Genomic DNA, 18,453 nt, shown 5'->3' with positions numbered 1-18,453 from the left:
TCAGAGTGAGTGCAACCCCACCTGGAACAGTCAGTCACCCACAAGGCCCCTGTTTTATCAGGGTCCAGCCTCAGTTCATTGGGTTCAGTTTTGCAGTCTACTGGGCAGTACAGACCGACACTTTCTGCCAGCCTAACTGCAGAGTAGGGTTGAACTAGGACTGAGTGTCCACATGCCCCCAGCCCTAGTTCTGGAAAAAAATCTTCAGGTAAGAGCAAAACCACTGAGGCATCATGCCATCAGTCCCCATCACATTGAGTCAGTTCAGAAGGCTGCCTTGCTGATAGTACAGTGGGCCCTTGCTTTACATGGGGATCCGTTCTGGACCCCCCTCCCCGCGTAAAGCAAAAAACACCTAAGCTTGAACACCATTATATCCAATGGGGCTCATGCTTGCTGTGCGGCTGCACACGCGCCCCTGGCAACACGCGCCATTTGTGAGCCCCATTGGATATATTGGGGCTCGTGCTCACTGCATGGCAATGTGCATGCAGGGGGCACTCACCTGTTTCCCAGGCGGCTTCAGTGTATACTGAAAGCCGCCTATAAGGAGCCTGCATATGGTGTGGGCTCACTGTATCAAAATCCAATATAAAAAATCAAGAAAGAGCAACAAGTTTGTTCTCCCCCAGTATCTCTCAGGATAAAGAGTATCCATCAGTGTGACCAAGGCCAATTCATTCTTAAACCAGGATCGAACTCAGATTGAAAATAGCCTAGATAATCACTATGATTCCAAAGTTCCTGGAATTGTCCACCCGAAGTCTACCTTCCCCTAAAAATAATATTTGGAATTGGCTAGTAATTTGTCAAAATCCATGGTGTTCCCTAGGAACTGTGCCACCACCTCTTTGAGAATAGCAAGCACCATGACCTCATGCACAGAAGTATGCCCCACACCATACGTCAGACCCACCTGGCCACACCCCTTTAGCAATCTTTAGTCAGCCATGAGAAGCAAGGCTCAAGAGAGCACATGATTACTCAGGCCACATCTGCTGAAACTGCTCCCAAACAAATTGGCTAGACACAACTTTGGAAAACCTTGTAGCATTTATCACAGTAACAGTGTAAAAGGTTCTGAGGAGATGAGGAATTTGATCCTGAAAGTGCTTAGCAAAATAGAGTGGGTCTCTGAAAAACCTATGTCTCATTCACAAAAGTAGGGGATAACAAGTCCCTGATTGCTCTGAAGAGCTCTTCTGAATACCCACTTGACAATGCAATGGAAATAGCAAAATAAGCACTTTTTTTGCTGTCCCCACTGTCACATAATAGAGCAATAAGCAGGTGTTAAGTCAGCTTCATAGAGAGCCTGGTGCCATTTGCATTCTAGCTATTCAGCGTTTTTCATTGCTAACAGCGTCCTAGAATATCAGGGAGCAGAATAAGTACTGTAGTGCCAGAAAGGACATTCAACAGCAGTTGGGTCAATAGTCTACCTTGACAATATCCACTGGAAATGTCTGCCTATGGATTCAGGAATACAGCAAATTCTGTTAGTCTCTGGGGCAGACCTTCCAAGGGGAGAGTAGGTGGGGTTAAAACAATATTCTTATTAATCTGGAGATTTTCCCACTGTGAAAACAAAGGAGCATCTAGGTCTGTTCAGTAGTAATTCTTAATGTAAAGCACCAATCTGTTCTGTGCTACAGTTTACTTGTTTGCAGTTCACCAGTGATTCTATGAAATAGCTTCCCTGTCTGCGAACAACAGCTCAGTTGTATGCAGGATCTTTAAAGTTTATACACCTTTCAGAATTCTCTCCTTTGACTTCCCAGAGAAGACAGCAAAAGAGGTTTGTACTGTAGGAGGAATCTTTGTAGTCTGCATTCAGCCCAGGGACCAAAGGTTTCCTATCCCTGCTTTATTCAATGTGGTGCAGGGTTGAATAGCTGAATTTGTATCTCCATTCCAGAATATGTTTTTTTCTGAAATATAACCATAATCTACTATATCCAAATTACATGTATATGCAAGGATTCTGAATGCCTGTATGAATTTCACATCAGTGGGGCAATCTCATTTTCTTCAGTGTAAAACTGCTCAATATTAAAGTTAGTGGGTAAGTCCCCTACTAGAACATAGCTCTCTTCATTCATCAGATTCCAATTAAACTTTAATCAGGATTTTGGATGTTGTTTAGAAGATATCTGTCAATAAGCAGTAGCCCATAAAGAATCTCAGTTCAACTGAAGGATAAACATATCGTTGGATTACCTCTTCAAGTATATTCTTTAGATTTGTATTAGTCTTTCTCCTTTTTTGGAAGGGATATTCTGAAGAATTGCATACAAAAAAACTCCTTTAAACACCAAACACCCCCTAATGATTCATTTTCATTGTCGTTATACTACAGCCTCCGTAATGTTCAATTTTCCTGACCAAGCAACAGTCAAAAAGGTTGTGTACAGCTTACCTCGTGTTGGAGTGGGAACCAGCTATGGCTTGCCACAAGCAAGGTATCAAACTATGTTTTCTGTTTTGCTTAGTGTTTGCTTCATGCAAGCTTATTATATGATTAATGCATAGATACCTAATTATGCTTACCTATCAAGTGTCAGCTATCACAGAAACAGGATCATTGCATTACTTAAAGTAAAATGTTTTAAATGGAGTTTGTGGGTGTCATAAGAATTCATTCTCAGAGGGCATCTGATTCAATTAATATTTTTTATTGTTAAACAGGACTATTGTCAGGTATTTAGAAATTGTCATCAGCTTGAAATTAACTGAGTACCCATATCTACTCAGAAGTTCCATTCAGTTCAATAGGATTTCCCTTTAGATAAATATGTACAGGATTATACTTTAAATGGCTTATGCCAGAATCATTCTGTGATCTATCTTAGTGTAATTTAAAAAATCCAAACCGTATATTCCAAACACCACCATTATTTTAAGTTAGTAGTGTGTTCCACTGATAGAGAAAAAAATGTTCAAATTAATGGTAGTACATGGCATAGTGTGAATTTTCTACAACTATGATTTTGTAAAAATGGCTTGCTTTGCCCTTTGAAGTCAGATAACTTATTTTCTTAAAGTCCTACCCATCCATGGAGAAGTTAGATTTTTATTTTGGTGTATCTGCCAGTGTTCACTGTTTACCATTGTCTACTGTTAACTGCATAGAAAGTATAAATAGGACACTGTATTGGAACACATAGGTAGAAATTTTTTTTTGTTCTTTTTTTCTTATAAAGTGGCATGTACTCCATAAATAAATGAGAACAACAACCACAACAATACTTTAAAAATATTGATAATAAAGATGTTTGCAATTTTAGCATGGTCTGTTAGTTGTATACTTTTGTCAACTCTCTTCCCTCATGGGACAGAGTCTACCAACCAATGCTCTCCCATTTCCTGCTGAAGTGTGTGCTGGCTGGAGCAACATGGCCATGCTTAGGAAATTGCTTCTTTGAACTGCTGAAATGTTGCCATTTTCAAATAACCAAAGACAGCATTTCCAGACACATGCATGAGGCAAGAGTATCCAAAAGCTACTTTGAGTTGATCAAAGCTGGGCAGAGTTAGCAAAACACCATTGCATGTGTCCTTCTTACATTATCTGAAACATACAGGCATGGTACCAATTTACTGTACATAATTTATTTGACTCAACCACAGTAATTCACACTGTGAATCTCTTCAGCTCTCTTACCAGTAGGAAGCTTTTTGAGAAGATTTGTTTTGCAACATGTTCCATCAAATCAGACACTGGCGTACCAAGAAAGAAAAGCAAAAGAGCTCTCCCTCAGCTTAAAAATCAGTAGGCTGCCCTAAAATATTTATGTTGTTTGTAGAGTAATATTTATTATTTTCTAAACTATAGCTATCCAGTTTACATACTCAGTTAGAATACATACAAAATGTAGGTAGTGGAATTTTAGATAGATGATGATAGATAGATAGATAGATAGATAGATAGATAGCCATATCAAAGATGTGATGTGCCTAAGGACTGATAAAATATAGAATATCATGATGACTCTATATTTTCCGCCCATCTTATGCAGAAGACTGAAGATGAGGAGCAGTGTCTAAAACCATTGACATAAAATGTGCAGTGATGTTTGTAGTGAAAGTGCTGCTAACACATTTCCACAGTACTTTTTAAAATGCACCACACAATTCATCTATGCCATTGTGATCTTTGTAGTCACTCTAAAGTTATTCTGTAGAATGTTGGGTGGAATTGAATGTGAGGCAGAGGCTTTCTCAAGACACCTAAGATTTGTAGTTTTGTGAGGCACCAGGACTCTTTAGCAGAGAAGGCTAAAGACCTTGTGCAAATTCCAGGATTTCATAGGATGGAGCTACATCACTTAAAGTAGTGTCAAACTGTATTATTTCTACAGTGTAGATGCACCTTAGTGAGTTAATGACAAGTGTTATATCTGAACTTTCAGTCTTTTAACCACTAAGGCCCTCTACAAGTGAAAAGCGCCGGCCTGTGGGCGGAGCCACAGTGCAGTGTCCACATGCTGGACACGGTGACCCCACCGCAAGGGTGCCATGTTGACGCACACCCGTCAACACAGCGCACGCCATGAGGATGCACCTCTGGCACTGCGTCCAAATGGCACAGCACCAAAGGGGCGTCATCATGCCACATGGCAGCGGCTATGGCGCACCTTCAAGGGCGCAAAAAGGAGCCGGCTTTTCCGGCTCCTTTTTGTGCTCTATGGCAGCTGAATCGGTGCTGCGGCATACAGTTGCTGCAGCACCGAGCCAGCCAGTAAAGGGGCGGTCTGTATAGCTCCTATGTTTCACAAGCTCACCACTAATGCTTCCCTCAATTCTTTTGACGTACAAGCACTTTATGTGGATTGAATCATGCAAGCACTTTCAGAAAACCAATATGTGCAGTGCCGAGCTGTTTTCTGATCTTTTCAAAGACCTAAAATGACCAGCAGTTACTATATTGTTCAATACAAAGAGAAAGTGTGAGGTCCAGTGGGATGCTTCTCCTAGTAGGACCTGCTTCTTCCAGCAGAATCAAAAAGAGTGTGAGTCCTTTCCCTTCTGCAACCTCATGGTGCATCCCCAAACTGTTCTTGATGGATCATGAGCCCTTATAGTGCTGAAATTTTGGAAAGTACAAATCTGCAAGGGAGTGGGGGTGGGGATAAGTAATAGATTATTTTTTTTTACTTCATGCAAAGCTGTGCTTCCTGTGTAATCAAAATAAACACTTCAAGTGCCTTTTATTGTAAAGTTCCCATGGTAGTTGTAGATATACTGCCACACACCCACACTCCCTCCTTTTTTGAATTGCGGGGAGCAGGGAAAGTGTAGTGGGAGTCACAGAAACCTAAATTGCTATGTTTTCATAGCAATTTTGGTGTCTAGGGGGCACTGGTTCCACACCCCAATGTACTTACCTATATGTCTGGTTTGGAAATAATATGTAATAAAAGTGTCAATGCAAAAGTGGGTTATTTAGTATGAGATCAGAGCACACATATCTTGTCAAATATCTCTTGTCAGAGATTTCTCTAGCACAGTACAGCTCAGCTATTCAGGATATTTATTCTTTCAGAGTAATCAGCCAGCAAAGATTAGTAGTCTTGCATATTTAACTGTTCTTAGGAATAGTTTACTGACACAAGCAATTTAAAATGGAAGTACAGAATTTATAGAAGGTCATATACAAGCTTGCGTGAACAGTTTTTCATTGCAACACCTGCTCATGTCAGAACATGTCAGAGCTGGGTCAGCCCCTACTATTGCATCCTGGCTGGTTGCTTGCATGGCTAGCAAGTGTCATGATGCCAAGTTAACAGAGAGGCTGATAAGATTGATTTCTCTATGGTGGCAGTGCACTAGAGAAAATTCAACAATTTTTCTAGGATTTTAGTGTAGTTCGCTTTTTCCAGAGAACCCTTACTATTTCCAGGACAAGCTGTCATGATAGTCACTTTTCTGATCAACTGGTTAGTGAAGAAAGAGCAAAGAACAAACCCAGTATAACTGAGAAAGCAAATTTTAGAATAGACAGAGGAAGTGAAAAGGAGCAGAAAATGGGCTGACAGCAAACAGCTAAGCACTAGGGAAGAGATGGTTAATGATGGAGCTGGAAGAAGCAATCTGAGTCTTCAAGATAATGCCATCTCTGACTAATTACAAATTGTTAAAATTAAAAATGCTATGTATCTTGGACATGCTCCATTTCACATTCACAATTGCTGCTGCAGAAAAGCTTTTTCAGACTATTATATTTATCCTTATTTTTTATGTTTTCTGAATTATTGAAAAAGTATGAAGTGAATATGCACTGGGATGGTAGATGGAGTGGTATTATAATTATGTTATAATTATGTTTCCAATAATTAGAAGATTTTTCTAATAAGAATCGTAGAATATTTTAACAAGACTATCTAAATTTTGCTGTGAAAATGTGAATAAGTGCCATGGTCGCAAATCTTACAGTAAGTTCTTTAATTCCTAGGCGAATTTCTTTGGCCACTCCTCGTCAACTGTACAAATCTTCCAACATGACTCAGCGGTGGCAGCGAAGGGAAATTTCAAATTTTGAATATTTGATGTTTCTCAATACTATAGCAGGTAAGTCTTCTGCTTCTTTAAGGCCTAATAATATGTTTATGATTATCAAAATCGTGAGCACCATGACTTGATAGGATATACTAATCCCTCTGGAATTTAGTTGCAGTTCTATGCTAGATACTGGAAAAAGGAACTTCGCATTAAATTTTATCAGAAACTGCACAGCCTATCACCCAGGCTTCAGATTTATTTATTGTAATGGTGGTGATTCTTTGCTCTCCTCCTGCCATTTCCGCTGCTGACAGCTTTGTCTGAAGCTTTATTAGAGTCAACAAACCATTGCCAGTATGTGTCTGGAAATAATAATGGGAAAACGTAATTTCACTACTTCGTCATTCTTAGCAACAGCAACTAGACAGCAAAATAACAGTAGTATTCTGCCTTGTACAGATGTCACTTGGCTGGTGTTATGATTAAATTGCTTCATCTTTGCCTTTTTTTAGTGTTTTGAACTGAAATGCATGAGACCAAGCCTAACATTCAAAGTCTTCTATGTGAGTAATAATTGATCACACACCAGAACAGGACTTCTTGCTAATCATAGGTGACTAGAACACAAAATTAGAAAATGGAGCAAAATCAAAGATCATAGGGAAATTTGTAAAGACGCCACCTGATACTCCATATAGAAATAAAAATGACTACATAATTGGAAGCAGAACATGGAGAATCACCATTCTCTTTGCAGAAACAAGGCCACAAGCAGCATGTGGTAAAGACCATGAACTAGTAATAGTCAAAGTTAAACTTAAAAAGAACACTAACTGACCACCATGCCAAAATACAACCTGAAGAACATCACCAAAGTATTTCAAGAGAAAGGGAAAAAACAGATTTGCACTATTAGGCCTAATTGACCAGGAGCCAGAAGAACCCTGGATTGAAGCCAGGGACTTTTTAGAGAGAAACACTGAAAGCCACTATTGGTAGCCAAAAAGAAAGATAAGCCTCACTGGATGACAGATGAAATTCTACAAGCAGTCAAGGACAGAAAAGAAGCAAAAAAAGAAAGGTGACAGAAATAAAGTAAAAAACCTGAATTCAAATGTATAAATATTTGTGCACAGGGATAAGGATCACTAAATTAATGTAATAATCAATAAAATGAAATAGAAGCTAACAACAAAAAAGTAAGAACAGGATAACTCTTCAACAAGATGCAAGAAGTCAAACAAAAATTTAAAGCAAGAGTGAGGATGCCCTCAACCAGCAGGGGAACATATTATATTACCAAGAAGAAGTAAAAAGATGATGGAAACAATACACAGGAGAACTATATAAAAGAGATGAAAGAATGACAGGTTCATTTAAAGAAGAACTATATGAGGACAATCCTCTAATTTTAAAAACTGAAGTGAGAGCTGTATTCAGGGCACTTGTGAGAAATAAGTCACCAGGAACAGACTAATTACCAATAGAGCCACTCCAAGCTACAAAAACAGAATCTACTCTAACTATAACTAAAATCTGTCAACAAATATGGAAAACAAAATAATGGCCCACAAATTGGAAACATTCAGTCAACATTACAATCCCCAAGAAAGGGGACATCAGGGATTGCAGTAACCTCCAGATCACTGCATTAATCTTCCATGCAAGCAAAGTGTAGCTCCAGCTCCTATAACAAAGACTCTTACCATATATGGAACAATAAATACTAGATGTCCAAGCTGGGTTCAGGAAAAGAAGAGGCACTAGGGATCATAAGAAAATCAGCCTGTGCTTTATAGGTTATAGCAAAGCAATTGATTGTATAGATCACAAGGAACTATGAATTTCTCTTAAAGAAATGGGTGTGCCATAACGTTTGGTGCATAACCTGATGCATAACCTGTACTGAGGACAAGAGGCTACCGTTAGGACAGAATATGGAGAAATAGAATGGTTTCCAGCTGGAAAGTGAAGCTGTACTTTACCACCTTATCTGTGTAACCTACATACCAAAAACATCATGTATAAGACTAGACTCAGAAGAAGGAGGTGTGAAAACTGGAGGAAGGAACATCTATTATTTATTTATTCATGATATTTATACCCTGCCCTTCAGCTGTGAAGGCTATCAGAGCGGCTTACAATTATTATTTTTAATTTTAATCTAAGATATGCAGATGACACCATGCTATTAGCAGAAAATATTAAAGATATGAAAATATTATTTGGAATATTAAAAAAGTCAAGGCAGAAAGCACAAAGACAAGTTTACAGTTGAACATGAAGAAAACAAGCATAATGACCACATGCAATCTACATAATTTTAAAGCAGACAATGAAGATATTAAAATACAGTCAGACCTCCAGATCTGTAGGGGATCCATTCCAGACTCCGCTCCCCCCCCCCCCCGCTGATACCAAAATCTGTGCATGCTGAAGTTGTGTTTTTCTTAATGGTGGCACAGCCACTTGCATGCTTTGCCATAAAAAAACGGGAACTTACTGTCTGCGGATGGCTAAATCAGAGCAAAGACTGCAGACAAGAAATTGAAAGAAAACTGGGAAGGGTAGCTGTGAAGGAGCTAGACAAGATCTTGAAGTGTAAAAATATATCACTAAATACTAAGGAGGGGACTTCTGGGTGGGACTTCCAGGGCTGGAGAAACAGCCGGGCAGGGGAAGCACCATGCAATCCACAGAAACGGCCAGCTGCCGCTTACCAAGACCAGAGACTCCCCTTGAGGTCTGGAGCAGCACCCACATGGGCCCATGGGACACCTGCAGTGGGCGGGTGGCCAACCGGGTGTCACACCTCCTTTCTGGGGTGTCACCCAGTGCGTCCCTCACCTCTCTGCAACCCCCCTCCAGTGACGCCACTGCTTCTATGTATGGTTGTGAAAGCTAGACAGTGAAATAAGCCGGTAGGAAGAAAATCAACTCATTTGAGATGTGGAGCTGGAGAAGAGTTCTGCGAATACCATGGTCTGCTAAAAAGACTAGTAAATGTGTCCTAGAGCAAATCAGGCGTGATCTCTCCTGAGAAGCCAAAATGACTAAGCTGAGATTGTCGTAGTTTGGTCATGTCATGAGAAGAAAGTACTCACTAGAAAAGACAGTAATGCTTCATTAAATTAAGGGCAATATTGAAAAAGGGAGCCTACATTTAAGATGGATAGATTCAATCAGAGAAGCTAGGCCTAAGAATATGCAAGAGCTGAGCAAGCAATTGAGGACAGGGTAACTTGGTGGTCGCTCATTCATAATGTTGCCACTGGCTGAAATCGACTTCAAGGCAGTTAACAACAGTAGAAAAGAATTATACTGATGCTTGAAAGTAAATGCATAGTACTATAATTTCCTGATACTGACTGAAATATACAACATTTCAACAGCTTCAACATTTTACACAAATACACACACACACACACACACACACACACACACACACACAGAAAAACACACACATACACATACAGTTGGCTCTTCTTATACACGGTTTGAAAATGTTAAAAAAAAAAGCATAAATTTCAAATATCAAACCTTGATTTTCCATTTTTTATAAGGGACACCATTTTGCTATGTCATTATATTTAATAGGACTTGAGCATCCACGGATTTTGTTATTCACGGGGGATCTTGGAACCAAACCCCAACGTATAACAAGGGTATAACACTGTATATACACACATACAAAGATTAATAATAATGCAGATTGAGGCAGGATTACATCAAGGAAATAACACAGTACAGATATAAAATACAATCAATAAAACACTAACATTATCAGTTCAATAAAATAGCTAAAACATCTAGAACATCTAAAACATCTAGAAAACATACATCATAACCAGAAGTGAAGTATTTTATCTTAAAGAGCTCCTATAAGAAGCCGGATGGATAAGTCTGCCGGAAGAGATCCGGCTTAAGTGCCTTCTTAAAGGCATCCAAGGTGATGATAAGACAGATCTCTTGCAGTAAGCTGTTCCATAGTTTGGGAGCTGCGGCCGTAAACCATCTATGGGAAGTTGATGTTAACCTGGGCTTATGATATTCTAATAAATCCTTCCCATATGTTCTGAGAGTGTGGGGCGGATAGTGTACGTAATATAGTATAACATACACTATAATATAATATAGATATCATGAAAGTTCACTGTCTATTGAGCTGAAAAAAAACAATTAAACATTTTATTTATTTATTTATATCCCACCATTTCCCCAAAACTAGGACTCAGGGCAGCTAATACAGTTAAAAGCATACAAAAATAGAAAGCAGCACCAGAGGAAGCAGTGCCGCGCACTGGAATGAACAATGGCCCATGCGCCTATAGCGTGCATGTGCCGCCGTACTGCTGCAAGCATGAGCCCCATTACTTCTGATGGGGCTCAAGCATATGCGCAATTTCTTTTATGTGGGGGGATCCGGAACGGATCCCCCAGTAAAAGAAGGGACCACTGTATATTAAAAAAGAATTAAATTATTACAATATTTATACAAGTTATATATTAAAATAATAAAATACAATTAAAAAGGTAAAAATATTAAAAAAATACTTCCATAGAATCAAAGAATCATAGAGTCATAGAGTTGGAAGAGGCCACAAGGGCCATCCAGTCCACCACCTGCCATGCAGGAAATCACAATCGAAGCATCCTCGACAGATGGCCATCCAGCGTCTGTTTAAAGACCTCCAAGGAGGGAGACTCCACTACACTCCGAGGGAGTGTGTTCCACTGTCAAACAGCCCTTACTGTCAGGAAGTTCCTCCTAAGGTTAAGGTGGAATCTCTTTTCCTGTAGCTTGTATCCATTGCTCCGGGTCCTAGTCTCTGAAGCAACAGAAAACAAGCTTGCTCTCTCCTCAATATGACATCACATATTTAAACAGGGCTATAATATCACCTCTTAACCTTCTCTTCCCCAGCTCCCTAAGTCGTTCCTCATAGGTCATAGTTTCCAGACCCTTCACCATTTTAGTTGCCCTCTTTTGGACATGCTCTAGTTTCTCATGTCCTTTTTAAATAGTGGTGCCCAGAACTGGACACAATATTCCAGGTGGGGCCTGACCAAAGCAGAATAGAGTGGCACTATTACTTCCCTTGATCTAGACACTGTACTTTTATTGATGCAGCCTAAAATTGAAGGGAAATATTGACATCCCTTCAAATATTTAAACAGGGCTAACATATCACCTCCTAACCTTTTCTTCTCCAGGTTAAACATCCCCAGCTCCCTGAATCTTTCCTCATACGGCATTGTTTCCAGACCCTTCACCATTTTGGTCACCCTCCTTTGGACATGCTCTAGTTTCTCAATGTCCTTTTGAAATTTTGGTAACCAGAACTGGACAAAATATTCCAGGTGAGGTCTGACCAAAGTAGAATAGAGTGGCAATATTACTTCCCTTGATCTAGACACTATACTTTAAAACAATACAATGCCCCAGACCGTCCTTTAAAATTTTTCTCTTTAAAAAGCTGACAGAAGGATAACAAAGATGGGGCCATTATGGCCTCCCTGGACAGATTGTTTGAAATGGGTCTAGGTAATCGGCTTCATCCAAGACAGCTTGGAGCTGGAAGGCGACTGTCCTCTCGATCACCTTGCCCAAAAATGGTAAAAGAGAAGACCGGTCTATAATTGTTTCTCACCAGGGGATCCAGGGAGGGTTTTTTCAAAAGCGATCTAACGACTGCTTGCTTTAATTGTGATGGAAATCTTCCCTCCCTGAGGGATGCATTGATTATAGATTGTAGTAATGTTTTTGTTGCATCCCCTCCCTGGGCTGTCAACCATGATGGGCAAGGATCGAGAGGGCATGTTGTCCTCCTGACACATCCAAGAATCTTGTCCACTTCATCAGTATTTACAAACTCAAAATGAGTTTAATAAGGTCCATAGAGTCACCGGATATCTCTCTTCCCATCTCTACTATAATGCTGGCGTCCAAATCAGTCCTTATCCAAGAGATTTTATCTGTGAAAAGTTATTAAAAGCATAACAGCAGGCTTTAGTTGGTTCAAATAATATGTTTAGGGTGGGAGGTGGTTGAGTTAGCTCTTTGACCACCCTAAACAGCTCTGCTGAACGAGACTCAGCGGACGCAATATGTGCAGCATAGAAGGAATTCTTTGATGCATCTATTGCCACTCCATAAGACTTCAATAGGATCTCATGGAGTGTCTTGTCGGATAAACGTTGATGTTTCCACCAGCAGCTGTCTAGTCATTGCGCGGTCTGCTTCATTTTACGAAGATCTTCAGTGTACCATGGTTTTTTATTAGCAGCGGGCTGGAAAGGACGCTCAAGAGCGATGCTGTCTATAGCCCTGGTAAGATACTTATTCCAGGTATCAACCAAGGCATCAACAGAATGGAAGTCATGAACTCCCAAGCTGCACCTGTCAGCTCTAGTAAGCCGGCCTCGAAGGGAATGTTGAGATCCCCCAGGACAAGAAGCCAGCTGTGTCAGCTCGGCCAGGGAATCTGTTAGGCAACAGGGTGGATGGTAGACTAACAGAATCCCTAGACTGTTCCTACCCTTCAGGGTCAGGTAGATAAACTCAAAATGATCTGTTTTCCAGATAGGTCTCCTGGTCAGGGTGAAGATAGATTTATGGATCAAGACCACTCCTCCCCCTTGCCCACTTTCCCTCACTTGCTCTTTAATGGCATACCTGACTGGGAGGGCCTTAGCCCAGGTCACATTACTATCTTCTCCCAGCCAGGTTTCCATCAAGCAAGCCAGGTCAGCATTTTCATCCTCTAACAGATTGTGGGATTTATTCTTAACTGATCTGGCATTGCAGAGGAGCAGTGTGAGGGTCTGTGGTATGGTTGGGTCGACCTTTGGTTCTTTTGGGGTAACAGGGTGAGTGGAAGGTGAGATAGATTTCAGGCATCGATCTCGTCTTCCCTTGTACTTTATCTTCACCTGTTAACGCTATATCTCCCATTGCCCCACTGGACCAGTACTCTTATTCAAGCTAAGGCAGCACCTCCGATTCAGCCTGACAACAACCCCATTTGGCAACTGAACATTATTGCAGAATTTTCTTTTACCAACTTCTTTCATTTACATCGACTTGTTTTTATCCCTTTTAAAACGAATGAATCCTCCTGGGAGCAATGATTTCAATTCTGGGTTTTCTTAGCCTCTAAATATATGAGCCAAGAGAACTTTGGTACATATACTGCCTTAATCTTTAACGCGCTGGGCAGCCATAGGCAAGCTACTGTCTCTTTAGTCTGAGTCCTCCTAACCAAAGATGAGAGACAGGTTAGCATTACAGTATTTTGCCACAGGGATGTCACTTGAAGAGCAAAAGGGCTGTGTCAGAGGCATAATGCCATTCTTTCTTAGGAATGGATGTTGGGCAAAGTATGAATAGAAGCTGCCTTCTTTCTCTCTTCTGCCCAGAAGCTTCATTTCTAAGGAAGAGCATCAGTGGGTTTGATATACTCAATCTCCTCATCAAATAAAGTGTTGATGGGGGAAAGTAATAGCCTTTCCCCAGTCCTATTAAGATGCTCTAGGTTGTGGAAATGCATTTCTTGCTGTTGTTTTAGTGAAATACTAAACCAAGGGTTGGAATCATGCAGCACTCCAGACTGCAACTCCCAGCATTACTCACCATTGGCAATTCTGACTGAGGCTTCTGGGGAGACAGCATTATTCCCGCTTCTCAAGTAAACCCATGTTTCGGTATGAACAGCACCATCGTTTCCAGGATTTATCCTGGGGAACAAGATAGTACAAACAACGTTATCCCCACCCACCCCATCAACTTCTTAAATCTTCAGAGAGCCTAATCCTATGTACTGTTTATTACCCTGTATACGTTTTTATGTTATAAATGTACCATCAGTACCTTTCATTTCAGTCATGGAGAGAGTGCTTTCTGGGAGACTACTCAGACTGTTTCTATGGGAGGTTCCTGGGTCCCACCTGTCTCATTTCCTCTGTGTGCCATTTGCCCCAGTCCTATTACATTTGCTCACCAAAGTCTAGCTTCTTGCAGGAGACCACTGTAGGGCTTCAATCTATCCCAGGTAGGCCCCGTAACCACCCTGGTCAGCTCTGTGTGCATACAGAGATATAAATCTGCACTTGTTGAAGTCAGTAACAAATAATGATGCATGAATTAATTTCATGAGGAGTAGTTTTTTGTGGGTTTTTCAGGCTATGTGGCCATGTTCTAGACGAGTTTCTTCCTGACATTTCGCTGGCGAAATGTCAGGAAGAAACTTTTCTAGAACATGGCCACATAGCCTGAAAAAACCCACAAAAAACTATGGATGCCAGCCATGAAAGCCTTTGACTTCACATTCATGAGGAGTCTTTTCTAGTCTGTGCACAAAGCATAAGAATATAATGTGACCATTACAGATGTTATTAATAATCTTTTTGGAGACTTACTAATTATTCTTGTACAAACCTGCCATATTTTGTAGTATTATGTATGTTTTCTGTGCTTATGGAAATCATACTTTTCCCAACTTAGTGGTGCCTAGATGTGATGTGTTTCCATTGTCTGGGTGTAGCATTGCTGGAAATTGTGGGAGCTGGCAGGAGCAAATTAGGAGACAGTGACCTAAATTACTCTTCTATCTCATTTTCCCTGTCTTTAAGAATGCTATAATTTGGTACAGGTACACCACTTTTAAAGCACCTTCAAAATTATGCAAAGTATACAAACAGATGTTCTCAGATCTTAATTGTATTCATTTTAAAATAACTGACAAACAATGCAATCCTATAAATGACTACTGAAAAGGAAGTGAGCTAAATTATACTTACTTGCAGATACATGAGCATAGGATTGCAGCTTCAATCAATCAGGACTACAAAAGTCACAAATCAAATAACAATTAACCAGGAAGAATTTCACTAGAGCAAATTTTCATCACCTCCCTCACTGTATCTGTAGTATAGAATGAAAATTGTTCCTTTGAATCTGAGAACTCCCATCTTGACAAGCATACCCAGTTGCTTTCTCACCACTTTGTTGTGCTCCTAAGGTCTTCACCTCTTCCCTGGCCCTCTTGTCATTGAACATATTTCATCATGTTTACAGCTCTCTGTGTTTTTTTCCTGAAGGTAAACATGGCACTCTGCTACTTATCAGTCAGACTAAGTTTTATACTCTGCCTGCCCCTGGTTTTTATCTTCATTTTGTAGACATAAGACTTCCTGACTGGACTGTTTTATAAATAATTCTTACCATGCTCACTTTTCTTGGAATCCGAAGAAGGAGAAGGAGAGATATATTAACTGATTCAGTGTCGTTTTATCACTAGATAATGAAAGATATATTCAGAGAAATTCTCCTGTTTAGAACAGCAAACAATATACCACCCCTTTAAATACTGTACTATATAAATGTTTAAAATGCAGGCATTCAGAAAAGTTAGCAGTTAATCATTTTAAAATAAAGTTTAAAAAAAAAGTAATAAGCCTAATGGCTCATAAATGAAGAAGAACAATAAACACATTTTGTAAAAATTAGATGGAAAGTTTTTCTTAGCTTTCGAGCATGTTATCAAATCTCTGATTAATAAAATAAGTAATATAACTAAAAACCATATACTGTAAAAGTCAAGGAATACTCCTGTATTTGGAAAGGAAAGTATTTTCAATGCTAGTGGAAATTGACATATTCAGGTAATGAATTCAGTCCCATTTCTTCCTCTCCACCTTCCTCCTCCCTCCTGTTTAGCATTTTCCACATTTTTAGCCTGTGATGTACAAGCCCTCACTGGTTAATTATGTATATATTTAGCTACTGCATGTGTTGGGCTTATTATTGTCATCTAATTAGATGTAACTCGAACTGCTTGCTTCTAGAAAAACCATTAAAAATTCTTTCCTAATGACCTAGAGATGACAAAATGTCTGTAAAGTGTGAAGAAGCAGACAAGCACAGGAACATCGCTTTTAAAGAGTGTTAATCCAGATGCTGCAATCATCTAATTAAACAATATTTTGCTGTCATTAACATTTTCACCAAGGAATTGCAGTTATAATTTCTTTGTCAGCTGTCTCTACATCACTTCACCTTCAAAACTAAAAGTGCCATATAAAAACATTAAATTGGATGGTTTAATTAAAAAGTTATTTTTAATGAAGAAACATATTCTGTATTTCTGAGATTTCATTTTCTGTGCTTCAGTTTTTATTGTTGAAGTAGATTAGTGTCATAGGACTGCAATATTTAATATTCAGTCTTTAACATTAATCTGTATAAGCCTAGTTGGAAGAAAATCTGCTCCTTCAGAAAAGGTAACATACATGCCAATAACAGCATACGTTTCTTCAGTTTGTTACTTAGCTGAGAAATAAAACTGGAAATTCTCATGTACAATAACTAGGAAAAGTGTAGGAAGAATACAACAATTTTCTTTTCAATCTTCAACAAGGCAGTGGCTTTCTGCTCTCCTGGCTAGCTTTATACAATAGCTTACATTAAAAGTAGCTGTCTTCTGTGGAAAAACATGTCTCTTTCAATATACACACAAACATGAACAAATACAAATGTACACACAGGAGTGTGAGAAGGATGTGGTCTATATGCCTCTACCTCTTCCTTACAACAGAGTCTTCCAGTGACAGAGACAATCAGAAATTTAAGCAACCACAAACCACTAACTGAGTGTATGAGGTGTTGCTAAAGGATAGGAAAAGATCAGGTAAGGCAATGAATGAGGGATGTATAACTAGTGACCATTCAGCTGGGCACATATATGGTGACCATCAACATGGACATAGTTATATATGGTGCCTATCATCTGTAAAAAATATTCTGGTTCTGATAACCTCCACAGTATTGCAAAAATCAAATCAGCAGTTTAAATTAAGAACATTCTCTATTCACTACAAACTCAGTCTAGAGAAATCCAGTCTTCTTGCCAATCTGATGAATTTTATTTTCAGTACCTATCTCTGAACTTGCCAATTATCAGTAATAACATATATGCCATGACACCATCTTTCCTTCTCTCTTTCAAAAGCAGCTGTAAAACTTTTTAATAACTGAAATTTTAAAATACAAATGCAGATAAAGTGAAGAGACAGAAGAAATAACACAGGATATGAATGTGGGATAGGTGTATACATTAATTTTTCAGAAAATATTTAGAGTTACTGTTGTCACACTGTATCCATCAATTTTTACTACAGTTGGCAGTGTGGAAGAAGATTATCTAAAGTACATGGCAGGCTACAATATATGAGATAGAACTGTCTTGAGCCTAGTGTGCTTACATTAGTCCTGAAATCAATCATTCATTAGTTCATTTAAAGAATTTGTGTCACTTTTTTTGGGCTTCACTCTCAAAAGAAACCTGAACATTCCCACAAACTATTCACATAAAACGTACATTGAGAAAACTGTTTAGAAAGAACAAAGAATTTTGTGGTACATTAAAAATTAAAAAAAAAACTTTATTGGCTGTTTCTTCATTTCAGTTCTTACTGTAAAAGAGTTTCAAGTGTTCATTCATGTCTTGATGAAGCTACAGGGCAGGAGGCTTTCCTGAAAACTTGCTAGCTGCAAGAAAGGTCCTGCAGGCTTAAAAATAAAAATATAGTGCCACAGTAATGTGAAGAAAAAATATTGCTTAATTGATGTCTGTTGTGCTTTATTGGTGTGAAACTTCCATGTTTAATAACTATTCCATTCTTTTTACAATATTTTTTTTTCTTCATCAGGTCGTACATATAATGATCTGAACCAATACCCTGTATTTCCATGGGTATTAACAAATTATGAATCTGAGGAGTTGGATCTAACCTTGCCAGGAAACTTCAGAGATCTTTCAAAGGTATGTTTCAACTATTTGTTAACATTGTTAGAATTATACTTAAAAACAATCAATAGTTTCCAGTTCCTGAGATTTTAAGACTAAAACTTAAGGCCAAACAGTGTGCCTTTGTAATGACAGAAAAGTAAGG

The 18,453-nt window shown here is 39.2% G+C and overlaps 1 protein-coding gene across 4 annotated transcripts in view; it reads left to right on the top strand.

Moving 5' to 3' along the window:
- Positions 1-18,453, top strand: part of NBEA (neurobeachin) — a 559,686-nt gene that overhangs the window by 435,602 nt on the left and 105,631 nt on the right. For all 4 annotated transcript variants that reach the window (XM_089512505.1, XM_089512504.1, XM_089512507.1 and 1 more), the window contains 3 exons: positions 2,360-2,462; positions 6,455-6,570; positions 18,211-18,323. In XM_089512505.1, coding sequence (XP_089368631.1) covers positions 2,360-2,462; positions 6,455-6,570; positions 18,211-18,323 — 332 coding nt within the window. The remainder of the gene's footprint in view (positions 1-2,359; positions 2,463-6,454; positions 6,571-18,210; positions 18,324-18,453) is intronic.

This window comes from Sceloporus occidentalis, unplaced genomic scaffold, assembly GCF_023333645.1.
Source record: "Sceloporus occidentalis isolate IW3139 unplaced genomic scaffold, rSceOcc1.0.p SCAF_2, whole genome shotgun sequence".
In the NCBI taxonomy this organism is placed as follows: Eukaryota; Metazoa; Chordata; class Lepidosauria; order Squamata; family Phrynosomatidae; genus Sceloporus; species Sceloporus occidentalis.
The sequence above is the reverse complement of the archived record's forward strand: the minus strand, read 5'-3'. Positions and strand labels throughout refer to the sequence as shown.